General features: G+C 37.5%; 2 protein-coding genes across 2 annotated transcripts; one reads left to right on the top strand and one right to left on the bottom strand.

Annotated features, from left to right (window-relative positions):
• Positions 1–786: 786 nt before the first annotated feature.
• parp11 (poly(ADP-ribose) polymerase family member 11) lies at positions 787–6,391 on the bottom strand. The gene is made up of 8 exons (XM_004083049.4): positions 6,074–6,391; positions 5,842–5,966; positions 4,395–4,515; positions 4,239–4,314; positions 3,678–3,750; positions 2,773–2,900; positions 2,333–2,484; positions 787–2,259 (listed from the first exon to the last, which is right to left on the bottom strand). Exons 1-8 carry the CDS (start codon positions 6,114–6,116, stop codon positions 1,943–1,945), a joined length of 1,035 nt encoding a protein of 344 aa, XP_004083097.1. The 5' UTR covers positions 6,117–6,391; the 3' UTR covers positions 787–1,942.
• Positions 6,392–7,801: 1,410 nt separating this feature from the next.
• LOC101175698 (sodium- and chloride-dependent betaine transporter) lies at positions 7,802–19,709 on the top strand. Its single transcript, XM_011491145.3, has 16 exons — positions 7,802–7,995; positions 8,294–8,466; positions 8,822–8,956; positions 9,214–9,354; positions 9,479–9,596; positions 10,600–10,641; positions 11,842–11,971; positions 12,164–12,298; positions 14,227–14,330; positions 14,399–14,523; positions 15,036–15,148; positions 15,221–15,358; positions 15,520–15,622; positions 17,370–17,470; positions 18,836–18,982; positions 19,115–19,709. The coding sequence occupies exons 2-16, from the start codon at positions 8,301–8,303 to the stop codon at positions 19,277–19,279; spliced, it is 1,863 nt and encodes a 620-aa protein (XP_011489447.1). The 5' UTR covers positions 7,802–7,995; positions 8,294–8,300; the 3' UTR covers positions 19,280–19,709.
• The last annotated feature ends 442 nt before the right edge of the window (positions 19,710–20,151 follow it).

Here is a 20,151-nt window from a genome sequence, read left to right as displayed (position 1 = left end):
AACATTTTTGACATCAGTTCCATAAAAAAGGCGTCTTTCCTAGATTATTTTGACACACTGAAGCCTCATCAGCTGTTTTCTTTTCCTTTTACATAAATACAGAAAATAATTATTAAGTAGTTAATCAAAACAGAATGTAAAAAAATAGGGGGGGGAAAGAAAACAAATTAGTCCCTACAATTCTGTATCCTGTATAGTACTATAATGGTTCTGTTCAAGAGTCCCTCTAGAACCACATCATCTGCAGCAGTCTGGTATTCAGCTGTGAGTTTGCTCAGAGGGTTCAGCTTACAGTACATGTTTTACTTTTGCATTTGGGAAAATGTGAAAAAAAAGGTTTTGAATGAAAAGAATTGGTGGAAGATACTTCAACTGAGGTACATTTTCTGCATCTATCCTGGTAAAGATTCTCTTTGTGAATTCAGTTTCGCTTCAGTTCTTGTCCACACCTGGTACGGAACAGAAGGCTCCATTCTTTCCCAGAACACTGGTGCAGAACTAAAACAGGAGCCGCTGAAGGGAAGAGAGCTTGGGCTTTCACTCGTCAAGAAATCAAACTGTGCTGCTGTGAGCCACAGGGAATGCATCTTTTATCTCACCTTGTCTTTATGCTGTGGTCTCGTCTTATTCATCTCTGCCTTCCTGAGGCGAGGTCAGTCTGCAACATTATTGCTACAGAAAGACAAATATCTACCTGCTTCCTTCCACTCCTTTTAAATCAGATCTGTGAACATGAAAAAAAACAACTCCCATTCAGTCGGATTAGAATAAAAAGATGACACAGGGTGCTATATTGAAATTTTATTAATTGGCACATATATTCATTTCACTGCAGCTCTGAACAAGGATTTTTTTTCTTGCATCGCGAGCGGCTTAAAGTTTCAAAATGCATTTCCTATTCGTCTCTTCTACATGGCGACTTCTTAACGTTCTGAACAAGACGGTCCCAAGAAGAGAGTTACACAATGAGTCGAAAAGACACAGAAAAGCAATAAACACTGGGTGGTATGCTAAAGCACTCGTGTGCTGGCAGCTTGGCTCTTTTTTTTTTTCTTTTTCAAATGTACACATAGGGCAAAAATGGAACTTTCTTGGTCCTCAAAATAAGGAGTCGAAGTGCGATGATGGTCTTCTCTGAGAGAAATCTCATTTGAAACGACAGAAAGTTGATAGGACAGTGAACGTAGCGTCCAAACTGTGAGGCTGGGAGATGACGAGAGAACATGACATCAGAACCCAAATGTCAGTGTGACACAGTTAAAGAACCTTTCACAGAAAGGATGAAAAGTGCACTCATGTGTGGCTCGAGGATGAAGAGGTAGAAGCTTTTGTGACAAAAATAAATAATCATAAAAAGCTCAGGGGACGGCACTAGTCAGCACAATAGACTATGAACATTTCTGAATAATACTTGAAATGTTTAAATCTCATCATAACCCATAAGAATCAGAGAGAAATTAAACTCCCACAGTTGTTAAATGAGGGAATATTCTAGAAGACTTATTGGTGCTCAGACTCTCATCTGTATTGCACTGCATCCAGTGCGTCACAACACAAAATAACTCCATTTTTGGGACGATGCATGTGTGCGGCACAGTGCGTGTAAAGGAAGGGGTGTGGCCTAAGGTTTGACATCACTTCGAATCTAAAAGCTGCAGGAGTGACTCTAGTTTTGACTGTTCACATGTACGTTGAACAAGCAAGTTCCTGTAGATGGTTCAAACTGAATGAAATGTGCGCGCTTCAGTCAGAAGATCCCGATCCTGCTTTTTCAGACTCTCCAAAGGCACTTTGATCAATTCCCCTTCCAGTCAGGCAGTTGCTCCAAATGGAACAAAGAAAAAGGCCCATCTCTGAAGATGTTTTTCGGTGCGTTTTTCCACCATTTCATCTTTTTTAATTGCTCAGAGTCAACAACAATAAAAAAAAAGAGAAGAGTTTTTCAGTAGAATTCAATCAGATACTCCGGATAAATCTGATTGCTGTCAAAAATGACATAGATCTTTGGATTGGCCATGTCGTCCACACAACTGTCATAAAAGTTAGTGAAGCTGGCATCCTTGGAGGGAGGTCTGCAGTACATGGGATGGCCCACCGTGTACTCTCCGACGAGCACTCTGGCCAAGAACATGGTCTTAAAATGCGGCTCGCTGGCAAATATAGGCGGCGTGAGTCCGTGTCTCTGTAAGGTTGTGTTGTGTTTCCCTGTGGTGTGGCAAAACTTACTGGAGTACTTGGCATCGCGGGCAAAGTAGCTCCCTGTGAAAAGCAAAGAGAAAATCAATCTCTTATGCGAAGGACGAGGCGTTTTTCAGGACGCAAAGGGGTGTACCTTTGCCATAAACATCGCCATGACTCCCAGTCAGCCGCCAGTCAAAGTTAAATGTACATATAGCTTGTATGTTGCTGTGTCCTGTGCCGTGAAACAGCATTCGCTCCTCAATGTCCAATGTTCGCTTGACTTTTCGCAGCTGCGTCTTCTTCCTTGTGGGAGAACAAAAAACAAACGATGACACAGCATTTATAAAAGCTTAAAGAAACCCACTAAAAACCACAACAAGATTTATGTTAAAGTGGTTTCAGATGCTCCACACAAATACAGGAGGCGGTTTGGAGGAAATACTGATATTTAATCACCTTTTAAACTTTTCAAACAGGGACTAACACGCTTAACCAAACTTTTGTTTGTCCAGAAAATCTTGGCATTTTAAAAAGACACCAATGAGGAAACAGTTGATCTATATGTGATTTATGCATAAACAATCTATGTACCTGCAGAAAAACTCCCACAAGTCTAAGTTCTGGATCCTCTGGATAGATTTGATTGGATGATCCATGGTCCTTTCGTAAAGTCTGGCTACTTCTTTAAACTCATATGTGTCTCTGCCAAGCTGAATAAGCTGCAAAAACACATTTTTTTTTAGAGTCAACACAAAACCTTTTAAAATCCAATAAGAAGAGCAATAAAATTAAAAATGAATTCGTAGTATTACTATGAATTCATACATTTTTCTTGCATTAAAAAAAAGACAAAGAATGCTTTGGTTTCATTTTTCCCCACAAACTTTTCATTTTCATTTTAAATATAAATGAAAATAAATATTGCTAGTAAAAAAACTAGACTGTATTTTAAAAATGTTGTATAATGAAAACACAAAATAATTATTATAATAATAGATCGGATTTATCTGTACTATTCCAGACTCTCAAAGCGCTTACAGTGTGTCCATTATTCATTCACTCCTCATTCATACTTGGTGATGGTAGCCACTGTTGTAGCCAAGGCTGCCCTGGGGCAGACTGACAGAGGCTAGCTGCCAGTTGGCGCCTATGGACCCTCTGACCATCACCAGGACATTCATATGCATTCAGACACCAGTGGAGTAACACTGGAGGCAGGGAGGGTGAAGTGTCTTGCCCATGGACACAACAACAGTTGTAGCGGGGATCGAACCACAGATCCTTCGACCTGCTCAACCACTTCTCTTGCTACTTTTTGTTTACTTGATTTGCATTTTGCAAAACTGAGCTAAAAATTCAACATTATATGCGCACCATTAAAACGTAATAAATAGAACTGTAACAGAGTGTGTTTGGTTCAATATCAGCTAGACCAAAACTAAAAATCTGTTAGAAGAGCGATAACTGTACCTGAATGTGGCTATCTTTCTGCTCACCTGGTAAGGCTCGTCTGTATTGATCCTCTCCCAGTGACAAGGAACAGGTAAGGCGAGGTTATCGCAGATAAACCTGATTTGTAAGACATCGTAATAAGGATTTGTTGTTTGTTTTATTTTATTTCAAGCAACTTCAGCGATAAAAACAAAGTAAAAAAACACGACAAGAACAAAAATTTGTTGATATAGGAAATGGATTTCAGATATTAATCCATAAATTGATTAGAAAATAAAAAAAGGAACGAAAAATTCTGCTTTTTTTCTTTAGATTATAATCACTACTAACCATAAATATCAATTTTGCAGATATAAATATAGTACACCCACATGGCACACTGATTCCATTAAACACAATGATTGTCAGAGTGGGATTATTTTATTAAAAGGGATTGGGAAAAAGTAAATTAAAATAATCTCACCTCTGTTAAATGCAGATTGAAAAGGGAAATGCAATTTGTAAAGCTGCTTTTATTCTTTTGTGAACCAAATTCCTCATTTGACAAGAACAAAAACCAGATACAAAAAAAAGGCAGTTGTTCAAAGTAAAATAACAAATGTTACCTGAAGCCAGTTGCAGAATGGAGGGAGCGTTTAATTGGCCTCTGCTTTCCTGTTGTCACGTTTATCTGTCGCATAACTGGAAAACCATTGCATAAAAGATAAGAAAACGACAAAAAAATAACAGTTTGCAAATAATTTCCTTGTATGTTTTCTCACCTGAGAAGTCGAGTCTGTACGTGTACTTGGCGGTGTAAAATTCCATGATCCCACGCTGGTTCCTGTTGTAGCACTGTTCGATCTGAGCACTCGTCACTGAACAGGCTGCACTTGGATCAATCTGACAGAGACAAGAAAAGAGGAAAATAATAGTATTTCATTCACGCCAGCCATTGCAGGGCCACTACGCTGCAAGAGGCCCACTCCACCACCCCCAATGTCTTAGCTTTACCACACAATATATTTTTTTACATCTGGAAAAACGAAAATACTCATTAAATGTCTCAAAATAACAAAAAAAAAATTTGAGATGGATTGCCTAAATAAATTATTTCAAAATGCAACCACCAGATACTTAAATTGTCACATGAAATAGGGGAAGAAAGTGAAAAAACGTTTTTTTTAAATTGTTTACTTTTTTGATATTGATGTAAGAAATCAATAACCTCAAAATAAATTTACAATTTATTGTTTACAATAAAAAATTACATTAAAGGAGATTAGGATTTTTAAATATAAACATGTCTTTTTGGTAACAAACCTACATTTGTATTAAAATATGTTCTCCAAAATGAGTTTTTTTTTTCTGTTGAGATTTTTTTTTCAAACAATTAACTAATTTAGTGCACAGTATTTTTTAAATTCACATACAGGAAATTGTAAGTATTTTAAGCTATGGGTAAAAAAAAGAAGAGGAACAGAATTATTAAAGTCCTACTTCAATCATCTTTTGATCTATTGTAAACGCGTTCCCAGTGGTCTTTTAATTATGATTATGGTGTTTTTAGCAAAAAACCTGTGTTGTCTTTTTAGGACAAAGTTTCTGCAGAGCGGCAGTACTTCAGAAATTTGCCTTTGAGTTGTGGGAGGAACTGTTGGTGCGAGTAGGCCCATCTCGTTTCACATCATCCATCAGTTTACATACTCTCCTGCTAGTCCATCACACCGGCAACCTAACATTAGCGGTTCAACAAAGATGGCGAGCAATATCGGAGCCGTACAATTTAGAGCCAGATGCCAGCTGAGATGAGGAAAACAAAGACGCACATGTATGATGAATCAGAATGGGAGGGAGCTTGTGGCTTGCCATAGTGGCTTCTACGTCACCACTACACAAGCTTTTTCCATCAGCGCTTTTTGCTTGCTCCTGTGTCACAACGATTTGAATACAGGAATACACATAAATAAAATGTTGAGCTTAATTTTCTTTATGCATGACATCCATCATGAGAAAAATGCTACAAGAACATGTTTAAAAAAACACAAACAACTTTTATTGGAGTGAGTCTTTAAATACTTTGTTTTTGAAAGACAGTATAGCTGCCCAAAGCTTTTGGATCTCAGAAAATTTGGTAAAACAAAATACAAACTTTTTATTATTTTTTTCTGACAAGTTATTGAATATTTTTGACAAGTTTATCCAAAAAGGTGACGTGATGTAAACTACCTCAAACATATGCCATACTCCACACTCGGCTAGGTAGAACCAGCACCAGTTGGATTCGGAGGTGTCCATCTCCTCAATCTCAGGGGACTCCTCCTCTGACGACCTGATGGCTAACATAGCTAAATCTGAAATGAACACAAATAACATTATACAAATGCGCTTCAAGGCAATCTGTAACTGAAACAAATGACAGGAGAGGGACTCCGACTTGTGTTTGACACATTAGACAAACCTAACATTGATGAGCAGTGTTTAAACCATAGTCGCGGGGACATTTCATCCTGTAAACAAATCAAAACAACACAGGAATTCGCTGTATCAAGCTAGCTCACATTAGCAACTGTCGCTTCAACTCAGCTTAAAATACAATCCTATTAGTCTGCTGTTGTGTCTTTTCAAGAGAAATATAAAAAAGGCCGTGCTCTCTGCCCAGAAAATCTGCCAAATCACGCATTCATTCTATTCTTTTGAAGACTGAATCATTTTCCTCCTCAAATCCGTTGTTTACTTTCACTTCCTGGTTTTGTTACTTAGCGACGCAACAGCATGACGTTGACTTGTGGGCTCCTCCTCTATCGCCCGCTTGTAAATGCCCTGAGCTGGTTCTGTCAGGCACAAATTTCAATGAAGGAAAGTGTTAGGAGGAGTCATTAAGATTCGTGTTTTTCAGTCAATTAATGATGGCTAAAACAACCATTTGATTTTAACTATATATTTCAAGTTTGGTGATACAAATAAAATCGAGAATCTATGGAAAAACAAAATGTAATCCACTTAAAACGAGAGAGTGTTAGAACATTCCAAAAGCCAACATGGCACATAAATTTAACAATACACAGACAGAAAAACGATAAGTTCAGCAGTAAAAGTATGATAAAGAATTCAGATCTTAACTTCCATTGTCTATTCAACTATTAGTTAAAAAGGTACATACATTTGTTTTAAAGTCCCACTCATCTCTAGTGGTCTTTTAACTATAATAATACTGTTAGTAGGCAAAAAAAAAAAAAAAAAGTGCCATTTCCCAGGAAATAGTTTTGCAGGTCGGCAGTACCATATTAGACATTTTCCTCTGAGCTGTGGGCGGAAACGTTGGCGCAGAGCAACCCCGCCCCCCTTTCCCTCCCTGTTGCTTAGAGCTTCTGGCCCGTCGTATTACTACATCACAAATACATACTTTCATCATCTGCATTTTTTGTCTGCTCCTGATTCACAATGATTTGCATGAATAAATACTCAGAAATGCATTTTTAAGCCTAATTTTATATTATACACGCCTTCTATCATCAGAAAAATGCCACGTGAACGTGCTAAAAATTATTTAAAAAAATGACTGTCAGAGTGGGTCTTTAACTTTGATCCAACAATCTCTATTAATCTGGTGGTCCCAAAATATGTGTGTTAGGTCTCTTTTTTGTTGTCTTCAGGGACAGACACCACCATGCCTACGCACTGATCCAGTGTGGGGACTCAGGCCACAACCTCAGACACAGCAGCCCAAAAGCATCCACATACACAGGACACACTTCCACAACAGCTTCTTCCCAGCGGCAGTCAGAATCTTAGCACAGGACATGAGAGAGGAAAGAGTGAACCACACATAATCCCCCCTGCAACACAATTTACTTATTTATTCAGTTGTTTAAGCTATTTAACTGTATATAGCAAAACTGTTGTTAAACAACCGGGACACCAAGTGCAATTTAGAACAATGAACAACTAAAATATGTCACAGCATATAACATGACTATTATACAATGTGCAATAATGACAAAGGTGGGACTCTACAATATCCAATAAAATATATTTCTCCTTAATTAAATTCCTTTTTCTCATTTCTATTTTATGATCCTTGTTCAAGTTCTGCTGTTTTGTTGCCTTCTGTAATCAATCCGGACTCAAGAGCTGCCAAAGAAAAATTCAAATGTACTTTTTTCTAAACCTTAAACATGTACAAAAGACAATAAACTCTCTAACACTCTCAACACTGGTTTGCAGAAAAACTCCCTACTTTACTGTCCTCTGCAAAGGATTGCTCCAGCCTGCACATGGTCCTGCAGGACACTCCCTTTTCAGAATAAGGCTTTTCAGTAAACTTTCCTCAGTCAGTCAGTCACAGGACTTTTACTGTGAAGACCCACACAAAGCCAACAAGTGAGTAATATTCACATCTTATAATTAGGTTTTTCCATTGATTTTCTTTTTTTAATCTAACTTTAACAGGTGATGAATAATTTAAGGTGTTAACGCCTTTGTAATTGTAATCTTTTTTACATTTAAGCTATGCAATGTTGTTTTTTACATTTATTTTAATTTTATTGTTTTTTAAGTAATAAGGATGCAGTTCAGTGCAGATTTAGAAGTAAAATCATTCATAATACAAACAGAAAGGATGGACATGTTTAAGACTGCAACAGATATTATTTTACTTGTTTTTGTGCAACTTTTTAAGGAGAATCATGAAAGAGGAAACAACTTCTGCAGTGGAGTCTGATCAGGATAAACAGACTCTTCCAAGAGGAAAATGGGCAAACAAAATGGAGTTTTTGCTCTCCGTGGCTGGAGAAATTATTGGTCTTGGGAATGTTTGGCGTTTTCCTTATCTCTGCTATAAAAACGGAGGAGGTGAGATGCTGCATTATGGACATTTTTTTGTTTACTTAAACTCTTTACTGCGAGTTTGCGTGATCACACATGTTTTTAATAGTTATGTGATGACTGAGCAAAAGAAAAACAGAAGAAAAGTTAACAGGCAATAGACTTTTCAAATCTTCTGGGCCTAATATTGCGTAAGCAGAATAGTTAAACCTTCTCCCAGAAGGCACTGCTCCTAAATTCATCTATTTCTTTGTGTTATTTTTTCCCCCCAATGCAGAGGGGGTTGTTGTTAAACGCAGTGTCTGATCACCCATTAATATCAATTTCAATGATAAAAAAAAACAAATATCTGACAAGTCCTCACGAGTGTTCATTTTTTTAGGTGCTTTCCTGATCCCATACTTTGTGTTCCTCTTCTTCTGTGGCATCCCTGTGTTCTTCTTGGAGACAGCATTGGGACAGTACACCAGTGAGGGTGGGGTGACTGCCTGGAGGAAGATTTGTCCTATGTTTGAGGGTAAAAACAAGCCATAAAAGTCATTAACCCTCCACAATAGACGCTTTGTGCAGCCCGTGTCAGACTTGTTTCCCTTCATTATCTATAAAGAATTTTGCATTTCCTAAATGCGATGTATGGTGCAAACATAAAGGGTTTTATTGATAGTAGACAGGATGAGTTCAAGAATGCATGTTACAAGCCAAAGCAAATCTGTGCAGAAATATTGTTGGAAAAAAAAAAAAAGCTAACCATGTGAAAATTCACTTTTCTTGCAGGAGTGGGGTTTGCATCTCAAGTGATTGTGATCTATTTAAACATTTATTACATTGTGATTTTGGCCTGGGCTATTTTCTATCTTATTAACTCCTTCAAAAGCCCTCTGCCTTGGTCTACGTGTGGTAACTGGTGGAACTCTGGTAAGCCCCTCACCGTCAACGCCGCCTGTTTAAACACATCTGCTTTATATTAGCAATAACTTCAAAGAAACATGTACATGCTCTGACAACTTTCACCTCTCTTTTGTTTCCTAAACGCTTTCAGATGCATGCCACAATCGATCCGGGTTCTTATCCAACCCCGAATTATATCACAGAGAAGCAAACTGGTCCTTCCTCTACAACGTTTCCTCAGCTGATTACCTTGATATGTTTAACTACAGGTAGGTTGCAGCTTTGAGTTGTTCAATATCAAATTAAGCTGCAGCTGTTTAACTGTGTTTATCAAGCAGATACTAAATAAAAGTGTTTTAGATAAAAGAAACGAGAAATGATTCCATTATACCTTGGCAAGCTGATTCAAATTCTACCTGGATAAAGACAATCCCTGTTTTATTTCTAATTTTCCTTTCACTATAAGACTTGATCAGCCCAACAACCTTTTTGGGGGATTAAACAGAACTGGGCAACAGCTATAACAGGGGAATTCCTCATCAAGATCAAGCTCCTATGTCACTGCAAATTTTTAAAATCCCATCCGATCATTTATGGATATATTTTTAAAGCGTTCCCTGTGGTCTTTAATGATTAGCCCCAATCACAAAACCTGTTGTCTTCTAGGACACAGTATTCAAGTACACTAGAAATTATCCTTTGAGTTGTATAGGCAGGACCATTGGTCCAGAGTAAGTTTGCTCCACTTCCCATCATCCATCTATTTTCACTCTCTTGATCTAGTGCACAGCTGCTTACACCTGCAACCTAAGTTTAAAAGTGCAACAAAAATGGCGAGCAATATCAGAGCTATGTAGCTGTACAGTTTTGAGCTGGATGCAGCTCTTATTAGCAAAACAACACAGATCTTTTTATCTGCAAGTGGACGCATCAGAATGGAGGGGAGCAGGGAGCTTGTCATAGCTTCTACATCACAGCTACAAACTTTTTCCAACTGCAATTTATTCGTCTGCACATGATTTAAAACAACTTGAGTAAAGAAATACCGGTAATCAGAAATGCCATTCTGAGCCCAATTTTCTTTATTCTCCATCATGAGAACATATTAAAAACATGATTTCACCAGATTGGGCCTTAAAAAATGTACTTGTGTAACTCCAAAAAGAAAAGGGTGATTTTCTGAAGTGTTGTGCGATTTCAAACACAATTGCTTCATACATTACAGGATAAGAATTGTTCACTTTTTTAACACTGTTTTCATCATTTTAATAGTGATCCAATAATCATCAAATCCCCAGAGGAGGAGTTCTTCAGGTGAGAGACATGCACTTTGACCCCGTCTTTGTTTGACTGATCCTTCATACAGAGAGAGCACTTGAACAATTTTCAGTTCAATAGGGCTTCAAGCCCATCAAATCAGCATATAATAGTACAGACCATCGGTGCAATCTTTCTCATGAATTTCAGCAGGTTGGTTTGGAGTCTGATGACCTGTCAGGACCAATGTGTGCTTTAAAAGGCCATGGTTCAGATCTCTCAGCTCTTGAGCAAAGCCAGCTGAACTAGCCCCAGAAAGAACACATTATATCCTTTTAGGTCTGGCTCTAGCACTGCCCTTAATGTCAGACAGCTTCAGTTTGAGTGGCAGCTTTTTAATACATTTGAATTAGCTGGAAAGATAAAGTGCAAATGTATCTGGAAAGCAGAAACATCAGTCAGCGGCAAATGAAATTACTTATCTGTGGCGACTAATTTGTCAGCGGGGGAAAATCTATTGAGATGTAATTTCTACTATCAAAATCACTAAAGTAAATTTCTCTTTGTTACATGAAAGGGAAATGTCTACCGTGCATACATGTTGCTACATTTCTTGAGTAAAAGGAATTTATAGCATCATTCACCAGTCTGGCAGTTCAATCCTCCCTCTTTTACAGTCTCAGCTGACTTCCACATTTATCTTCTTGAAGCACGAGAAAAGTTCTGAAAAGCTAACTCCCCATTCAGTTTTTTTTTTACTATCTGGGAAGCATTATTACTTCCCAGATAGTAAAATGTCAAATTAACTAAGAGTTAATGCACAGGCATGAAGAACGATTTGCCTCATCTAAGTTAGTCTCATAATTTGATTAAAATTTGTTTTCCTTTAAAAAAACAACAACAACAACAAAAAGTCATGCTTGATTTACTTGAATTTGCAAATCTGACTGCTGCTCTCCACATGATCATCCCCTGATTTGCTGTAACGCCCATAGAGTCTTAGAAAATCCTTCAGCTACGATGAGAAAAAGCTGCACTACTTTAGGTCTTTTTTTTTGTTATTGCACAAGATGGAATCATCCAGAGGAAACAGAGCAGTGTCAGCTATTGGATTTATACAGAAACATTTGGAAATGTTCAAAAAACAAAAGGTTTTTAAAGGAAATTTTAAGTGTGGTGTAACATTTAGGGTTTTTGTGAGGAATTGCACATGCACAAGTACATTGTGTTGATGCTTGATTGCGTGTGTCTATGCAGAAATCGTGTGTTGAGAGTTTCAGAAGATATGTCCATGGGTGCGTTCAACTGGGACCTGTCTCTGTGTCTCCTGTTTGCATGGGTGATTTGCTACTTCTGCATCTGGAAAGGAATCAAAACAACTGGAAAAGTGAGTATTTTTCTTTTTCCCCCCCAAAAAATTGGATGTATGCGATTGAAATCTTTATTACTTTTGCAATACATTTATATTTGAAAAAAGACTTGCAGGTTCAAAGACAGTTAGAAAAGTGTGTTTGTGTAACACAAGAACATTGATGCATTACAATTTGCCTGTTTGCTCGGATGGCCTTATTTTTTGCAGGTAGTGTACTTCACAGCAACATTCCCTTACCTGATGCTGCTCATCCTCTTCCTCCGCGGAGTGACGCTCCCAGGTGCCAGAGAGGGCCTGATGTATTACCTATATATTGACTTGAGCAAGCTCGCAGATCCTCAAGTAAGATTTGGCCCTCATACACAAATGATGCAATCAAACTGTTGAGAAAATTGTGATTAACTTTGGCAGAAGCTTGGTGTTCAGAAAGTGGAAGATACAGTTGAGCCAAAAAGTTTGCTTTTTCTCCTTTTTCTCCTTTCATTCTGTGTGAGAATTTATGGGTTTTCCCTATGTTTACTTCTCATCATCTCAGTTCCTCTCTTCCTCCACAGCATGAAACTTAGCTCAAGGGGTCAGATTTTATCAGCATGGGCTTAAATATCACGACATTCCTCTAGAAGGAAGACAGCCCCTTCCTCTTTACACAAGGGCACTTCCAGGGGTGAATCTTGCTTTATTAGTTTCATATATTTACTAGATTCCCTCCCATGTCCTACAGGTATAAAAAACCAAAAATTTTACCAAAAATTTGTTTTAAAGGAAGCAGCTTTTCAAAGTCCCACTCCGATCATCTTTTGAGCTTTAAAGCAATACATTTAGTTTTTTATTCATGTTTGTGGCATTTTTAGCCAAAATAAAAATCGAACTTTTAGTTTCTGGAGAGTGGTAGGAGCTTGTTAGAAATTCGCCTCCGAGTTGTGTGCGGGACCGTGGACTAAGCCTGCCCCCATTTCCTCAAAACCCCAATCTAACATTACTGGTGCAACAAAGAATTGTGAGCAATATCAGGGCTATGCAGCTGTGCAGTTTTGAGCCAGATGTCAGCTCAGATGAAGAAAACGAAGACATTGATCTAGTCATCTACAAGTGGATGCATAAGAATGGAGCGGAGCAGGGAGCTTTTGGCCTGCCGATAGTTGCACTTATGTCATTGCTAAAAGCTTTTTCCAACAGCATTTATTTGGTCCTGATTCACATCGATTTAAGAAAGAATTACTCAAAAATACAAATTGTCCTACAATTGTCCTCCATTATGAGAAGGAATGCCACAAGAACATGTCAAAAACAAGAAGTACATGACTTTCTATATAGTAGTACTAACGAAAGAAAAAGGTCTGTCACTGTGTCCCATCTGGAAATCTGGAATCAAAGAAATTTGCGTTGTGAGAAAACAAGAAAAAAAAGTGGGAAATTATAAATGAAATCATCTAATCATCATGCTCCAAATGTGGGAGTCATATCATGATCTGGGCTTACGCTTTTGGATATATTTATATATATATATATATATATATATATATATATATATATAGATATAGATAGAGAGAGAGTTCTTCTGCTCTTTGATACTTTATATGCATTGACAGATACCGACTTAAAAAAAATCTAAAAAGGGTTCTTTTGGCATGTTTGAATGCTAGACTTGATGCAGCTGCAGATTTAATTTGGCTCTTATGGTAAAACATGAAAAGGCAAAGAGTAAAAAAGCAGCTGAGATCAGTTAAGTGTGACAAAATACAGTTAGCAGCGCCAGATGTGATCTGTGTGATTCCTACAGTAATGTAGCAGAGAAAAATTCCTGATTGAGCTCTGGCCTGCATCTGGGGTCTGTTTATTGTTAGAATGTGCTTCCTGTGTTTGTGTGTCAGCTCGCATTTGCGAATCTGTAACTTGTATGAGACAGCTGTGAGATCTTCTGAAATGAAGGCCTGTTTGTTAGGTTCACAACCGTTTTCTTCTTGTCAAAAAAGATGTGAAGATCTTCTACAGAATGAGACTTCAGTTTCGACCTGGGGCGGAGAAAAAGGCCCACCATGGAGCCAAAGAAAGGGCCTCTATACTGCTTTAGAAACATCTCTCATGTCTGTGTTTTTGTGGGTGAGAAGGCGATGTGGTTCCTTTAATGGTAAACAGATGTTGTGCGGACTGGGACTGAATAAACACTTGGTTGCAACATACAAAAACGGAATCCTTGTGTAAACACTTGTGAAATATGACACAGCAAATGCAAAAAGATGCGTAAACACATTCATTGAATCTCTTCACAGGTGTGGAATGATGCAGGTACTCAGGTGTTTTTCTCTTATGCCGTTTGTCAGGGAGTCCTGACAGCTCTGGGAAGCTACAACAAATACAACAATAACTGTTACAGGTCAGCATCCTCACACACGATCCATCGCACCCCTGTGGGCTTTAAGCGTGTCTTTGTGTCTCTTGCAGGGATTGCTTTGCACTGTGTTGTCTGAACAGTGCCACCAGCATCTTTGCTGGCTTTGCTGTTTTCTCAGTGCTGGGATTCATGGCGCAAGACTTGGACATTCCCATCGGGGAGATAATGGCAGCTGGTATGTTGATTCTTCCACACAATGGTTGATGTATTTAGTTGGTTTGCTGTGGCGCCCTGAATCAGACGGTTGTGAGCAACATGTCCACAAGATGGCATTGTTTGCATTAGGTCTACTGTGTGAAGGATTAGAGATTTAACTGACTTCATAAATACGAATATTTTACAAATACTTTTTATAAATCCACTGTGTTTTAAAAATGAAAACTTGAATGTTTATAATAAATTAATTGAAATATTTTTTTTTTAAAAGGATAAATTGTTTAAGCACAACACATTGTGGTCTATATTCACCAAACTAGGGAGCATTGATGCACACTAGTGTTTTCCAGAGACTTCTGGGAAATTTTCAGGGCACTGGATTTTGGAATTGTAGATTCAGACACTCCAAAAAAATAGCAAAAACCTTATGTACTGTACTAAATAGTGCGTGGTGAGGGACAACCTTCACGTTGATTTTCTGTGGTAAATGAGTCAAACTAGACAAAACTGTAAATGTAAGTTTCCCCACAGGTCCAGGCCTTGCTTTCGTCGCCTATCCAAGGGCTCTGTCGTTGATTCCTGGTTCATCTTTCTGGGCTGTGCTCTTCTTCCTCATGGTCCTCTTCCTGGGTCTCGACAGTCAGGTATGTCCAACATTATGGTCCACAATGATGGTGTTTGGAGGAATATGTAAATACCAACATGTGCCTGTGCAGTTTGTGTGTGTGGAGAGCCTGGCCACGGCCATCACCGACCTGTTCCCAAGCCGCCTGAGGAAACCAGGTGCCAGGGAGATCCTGGTTCTCGTCATTGCTGTTATTTGCTTCTTGTTCGGGCTTCCATTTGTTACTCAAGTAAGTTTGATAACTTTTGGGGCTGATATGTTCTATTTTCAAGGAAAGTCAATTTCATGTTAATGTTTTCATTTTTATCTTTTATGGTGGACAGAAGAGTAAAAAGCTGACTGTTTTTCTTTTTTCTTTTTCCAAATGTGTTCATTCTGTTCTTCCTTCAGGGGGGAGTTTATCTCTTCACAGTTGTTGATTATTTTGGCCCCAGTGGAACCAGCCTCTTGGTCATTGCTTGTGCCGAGACCATCGTTGTTGCCTGGATTTACGGCAAGTTTCTCACAGTTTTAGCTAAATTAAAGGAGAGCCTTCATGTTTTTGAGTTTCATATCTATAATGTTGTGAATGGAGCGTTGACATTATGGGTATTTGATCAGAAATTGATGACAGTCTGCGTAGGATTTTGCTACATTTGCCGCCCCTTAAGCCACGTACACACTGAGCGTGTGTGGCGTGTTCAAAAAATTGCTGAACATGGGCTTTTGAATGTGTGATTAGCATATGACATTCACAGTGGACTGGCTCTACCCGATATTAGCCCATGTACTCACAGTTAAATGAGGCTTAATGTGAAATGTCGAAGTGGTACAAATGTCGCGAACCATCCTCCAGACTCTTTCACATCTCTGTTCCGATATATGAAAGACTTAATTCTGGCTGAGCACACACCACAATCAGTAATTTGTCCATCATTATCATCAATTTTTAAACGGTTGGTACTTCCATGTTTTGAAAAAGACGCTACCCATACAGCTATACCAAATCAGAGTCCCTGATTTCAATTGCCATGTGTTTTGTACATAGAACTCGAAAATGGGCTAAAAACTTGCAGAACTCTGGCCTGTCCCTGAATTCCTTCTTCAGTAGCCGAGTAGGTTCCAGTAACCCTGTGACCCTGAACAGGGATAGGTGTGGTTCAGAATACTATTTGATTTTTTTTTTCTTTTTTGGTGTCTGACCTCATCATTCTAAAAAAAAAAAAAAAAAAAAAAAAAAAAGCATAACTGGAAGATGAAAGTCTTTGTTATTTTAATAATTTTGAAGTTGCTTTTCTCACATAGAAAGTTTGCATTTAAAATCAAAGGCATTTCTAAAAGTTTTCTACAAGACTTTGATATTTATTATTCTTATGTGCACACATGAGAAACGACCTTTTTGTTTTCCAACCTTCTCTTTGAATATTGATAAGTTTCCCAGGAGGTTCCCGTTGTTTGTTCTCAGTGCTTTTTAAAAGTATGTGCTAAAATGTTCCCCTCAGCCAAATTTAAATGGGTCCACCTAATTTGCTTCCCAGTGAAGATGTGGAATAGTTTAGGCTTCATCACTATTCAGTTTATTGAGCTACAACATCTCTTTTACAGATATTATGATGGAGTGTTCCATTAGCATTAATGTTTGCTTCTGTTTTTGTAATGTCTCTTTTCCCTGCAGCTGAATGTAAGGAGCGCCCTCATCTCATCTTCAATTTAACACCAGCTATTTGAACAAAAATGCTTTTTTTATGGCTGCATTTTTCTCAATACTTTACTGTTTTATTATTGTTCTCGTTCCACTGCAATCCAAAGTTTTGTCACTTTTCTGCAACCCGTGCTGTTCCAACAATATTATACAGAGTTTAACTAGTTTTATCAAAACATTAGCCACAATAAAACTGGAGATATATGTAAAAAAAAAGAACTGCAAAAAATTACGCTGAGACAATAAAATATTACAAATAATTAATAAAAATGTATAAAGTAATATAGTTTTATTGCTAGCGTTGTAAATTATTAAAAATAATGAGAACATGAAATAAAAAATATTCTTTAAATGCCCCTAAATACCTTATTTTTTGGATTGACCTTTTGAGAATATTTTTAATAGTCAATTCCATTCTGTCCAAACAAAAATTGAAGAATGTAAGACAAACATCTCAATGTTCTTGTACACATAGGCATCATTTTTTTTGCTTTTCTTTCCTTGGCAACACAAAAACTTTTTGAATGCTTGTACAACACACGTCACATTCTCTTTGCAGGTGCAGACCGCTTCTTGGATAACATTGAGGATATGATTGGATATCGTCCATTTCCCATGCTGAAATACCTCTGGCTGTTTGTCACTCCTTCAATCTGTTTGGTGAGTCTTCTTTTTGTTGAGTCATATTTATTTTTCTGTGTCTTTACTATTTTCCTTCTTTCCAATGGCTTTTCTATTAAGTCAATGACATTTTTCTCATTTCTTCCTTTCTGCTGTCTGTATTCCTAGACCACATCTGTTCTTTATTTTTCCTCTTTGCTGAGTCTTTCTAACCAATAAATGTCTCAGTAAAGATTTTGGGCACAGGAAGGCCCTCCTAAAGCATCAATGTGAAATAGTTCTAACACTGAACATGGCATTAGAGTAAAATGTACTTTAAAGTCGAAGGGTTATTCAGTCAAGGGCATTTTTAGACTTACCACCAAATGGTCCAAGAAGTTAAACATTTAAATTACAGAGTTACAGATTTATAACCTGTAACCCTTGTGCTATCCTAGGCACTTTAAGATTGGGAGTAGGGTCATCTAGAGACCCACTAGACAGTGCGCTGAACCTTTTTTCTTCAATGATTTGTGATCTTCACTGGTGTCCATAGATTACATGAAATCTTTCCACCTTTATCCACCTTTGTCATGGTAGGGAGAACACGTCAATGTAAGGGTGGGGTCATCTAAGATAGCACAAGGGTTAAAGAAGGAGAGTCCATAGACCGCCTGTTAGCACATTTACACAAAAAGCTTTATTTCTAAGAGATAGAAAAACTATGTGCATTATAAAACAGGATTCTGTCTTTATTGTACTTATATGCGTAACAATGAGAAAGAAAAGGAGGAACTCAAATTCGTACCTTTGCCCGTGAATTCAATGGAAGAATTGCTGAAAACATCTGCTTTCTACAGATCCTTTCCAAAAAGTTACTGTCTAATTGATTTCAAACATTTACCGCTATGTGTAAAAGATTTTCAAATATGATTAAAATGAATAGTTTGGCCTCGATTACAGAAGGAGTTTATTCAGACATACCTCTGGTTTGTCAGAAGATTCATAACACCTGTTGTTAAAGTAAAATACATCCAACTCAAGTGCCTTCAGCTCTCATCTGTTTGCCCAGCTGTTGGACAGGACAATATATAAATAAATAAATAAATAAATAAATAAATAAATAAATAAATAAATAAATAAATAAATAAATAAATAAATAAATAAATAAAATAAAGGCACTGTTTGACATTTGAAGAAAACTAGACATCTACCTGGCAATGTAAAAGGCATCGAAGTAGGCATGTTCGACTCTTCCCGTGGCTTTGATTTATATTTGCAGAAATCTGAAATTAATTTGAGAGCACAAAAAAGATGCTTAATGAAAAAAAGAATCCTCATCAATTTAATACAAAAATGAGGAACTTTGCATTGGCTTTAAAACTCCAGCTTAATTGCGTGCATTTTTTTTTCATCACTCCACAGCTGACAGTTCTGTGTGGTTTGGTACAAGCAAGCCCTTTCAAGATAGAGGGCTACTCACTTGGATTTGGGTACTCTCTATTGGCTGGTTTACTAATGGCTGCACCACTGATCTGCATCCCAGCTTTTATTTTTTTTGCCTTGTACAAGGTAAGCATATTTGAATTAGTTTCCCACAAGATGAAGCTGAATTTCAGAACATTTTTTCCTTTTCTAATTCTTGTTGTGTTTAAAAATCAGGGAACGAACGCCCCTTTTACTGAATTCTCTCTTAACTTTGAGGATCCTAAAAGGATGACAAGGGCGTCCCAGGATCTCCGGCAGATTCGACCACACAAACCGCTGCTGACTCTTTGCGGTTCTGTCATCTTCAAAGCACAAGAGCAGACAAAGGAGAGTGAAGAAATAAGAAATGAAAAACTGATGGAAGATTCCAGTAAAGTCTAATTCGGGGGGGAAAGAAGTACAAATACTTTTACATACTTAGTTTACATATTTCTGCAGCTTGCAGGGAAATTTTGTTTTTCTAATTACTCTTCAAGACATAAAGTGTGAATTTTATATTTAGTCCATGAACATATATGCATGTAAAACCATAAACAAAACAGTTTTGTTTGTTTACTTTTATCAGCTTTATGATGCAAATAGAAATTTACATTTCTGAGATTTATCAGGTCTGTGGGTGGTGGAGCTAAAGACTTTTAAAAAATAAATCACAATCAAACAAAATTATTATGACAAAACCAAAATGAAAAATTATTTCAAGATAGGAAGCTAAAAATGAACAGAATAATCTCTAACTGAGCATTGTTTGCCAATCATACCAGGTGAGACGGACTGGTGAAAACAGAATGTCTTAAAAGATCAAATATGCAAATAATATTAAATTAATTTTTAGAAATCCTCACAATTATACTCAGGAGTACTGATAACAAATAACATGTATTCAGGTTATTCTACTAATAAAACAAATGTTGAATGCATTTACAGCAACATTATCACCTCAAAAGTTTTCTACTTCTGTAACCCTTGTGCTATCCTAGGCACTTTAACATTGGGAGTTGGGTCATCTAGACCCACTAGACAGTGCTCTGAACCTTTTTTCTTCAATGATTTGTGATCCTCACTGGTGTCCATAGAGTACATGTAATCCTCTTCACCTTTATCCACCTTTGTCATGGTAGACGTAACACGTCAATGTAAGGGTGGGGTCATAGGATAGCACAAGGGATACTAAGTATTGCGCTCCATGGTGCATCTATATTTCTATGATATTTGCTGAAAATTCTAGTTTCTACGAATTTGTGTAATTCCATATT

This window comes from Oryzias latipes, chromosome 23 (assembly GCF_002234675.1).
Source record: "Oryzias latipes chromosome 23, ASM223467v1".
Classification (NCBI taxonomy): Eukaryota; Metazoa; Chordata; class Actinopteri; order Beloniformes; family Adrianichthyidae; genus Oryzias; species Oryzias latipes.
This window is presented reverse-complemented; position numbering and strand designations above follow the sequence as displayed.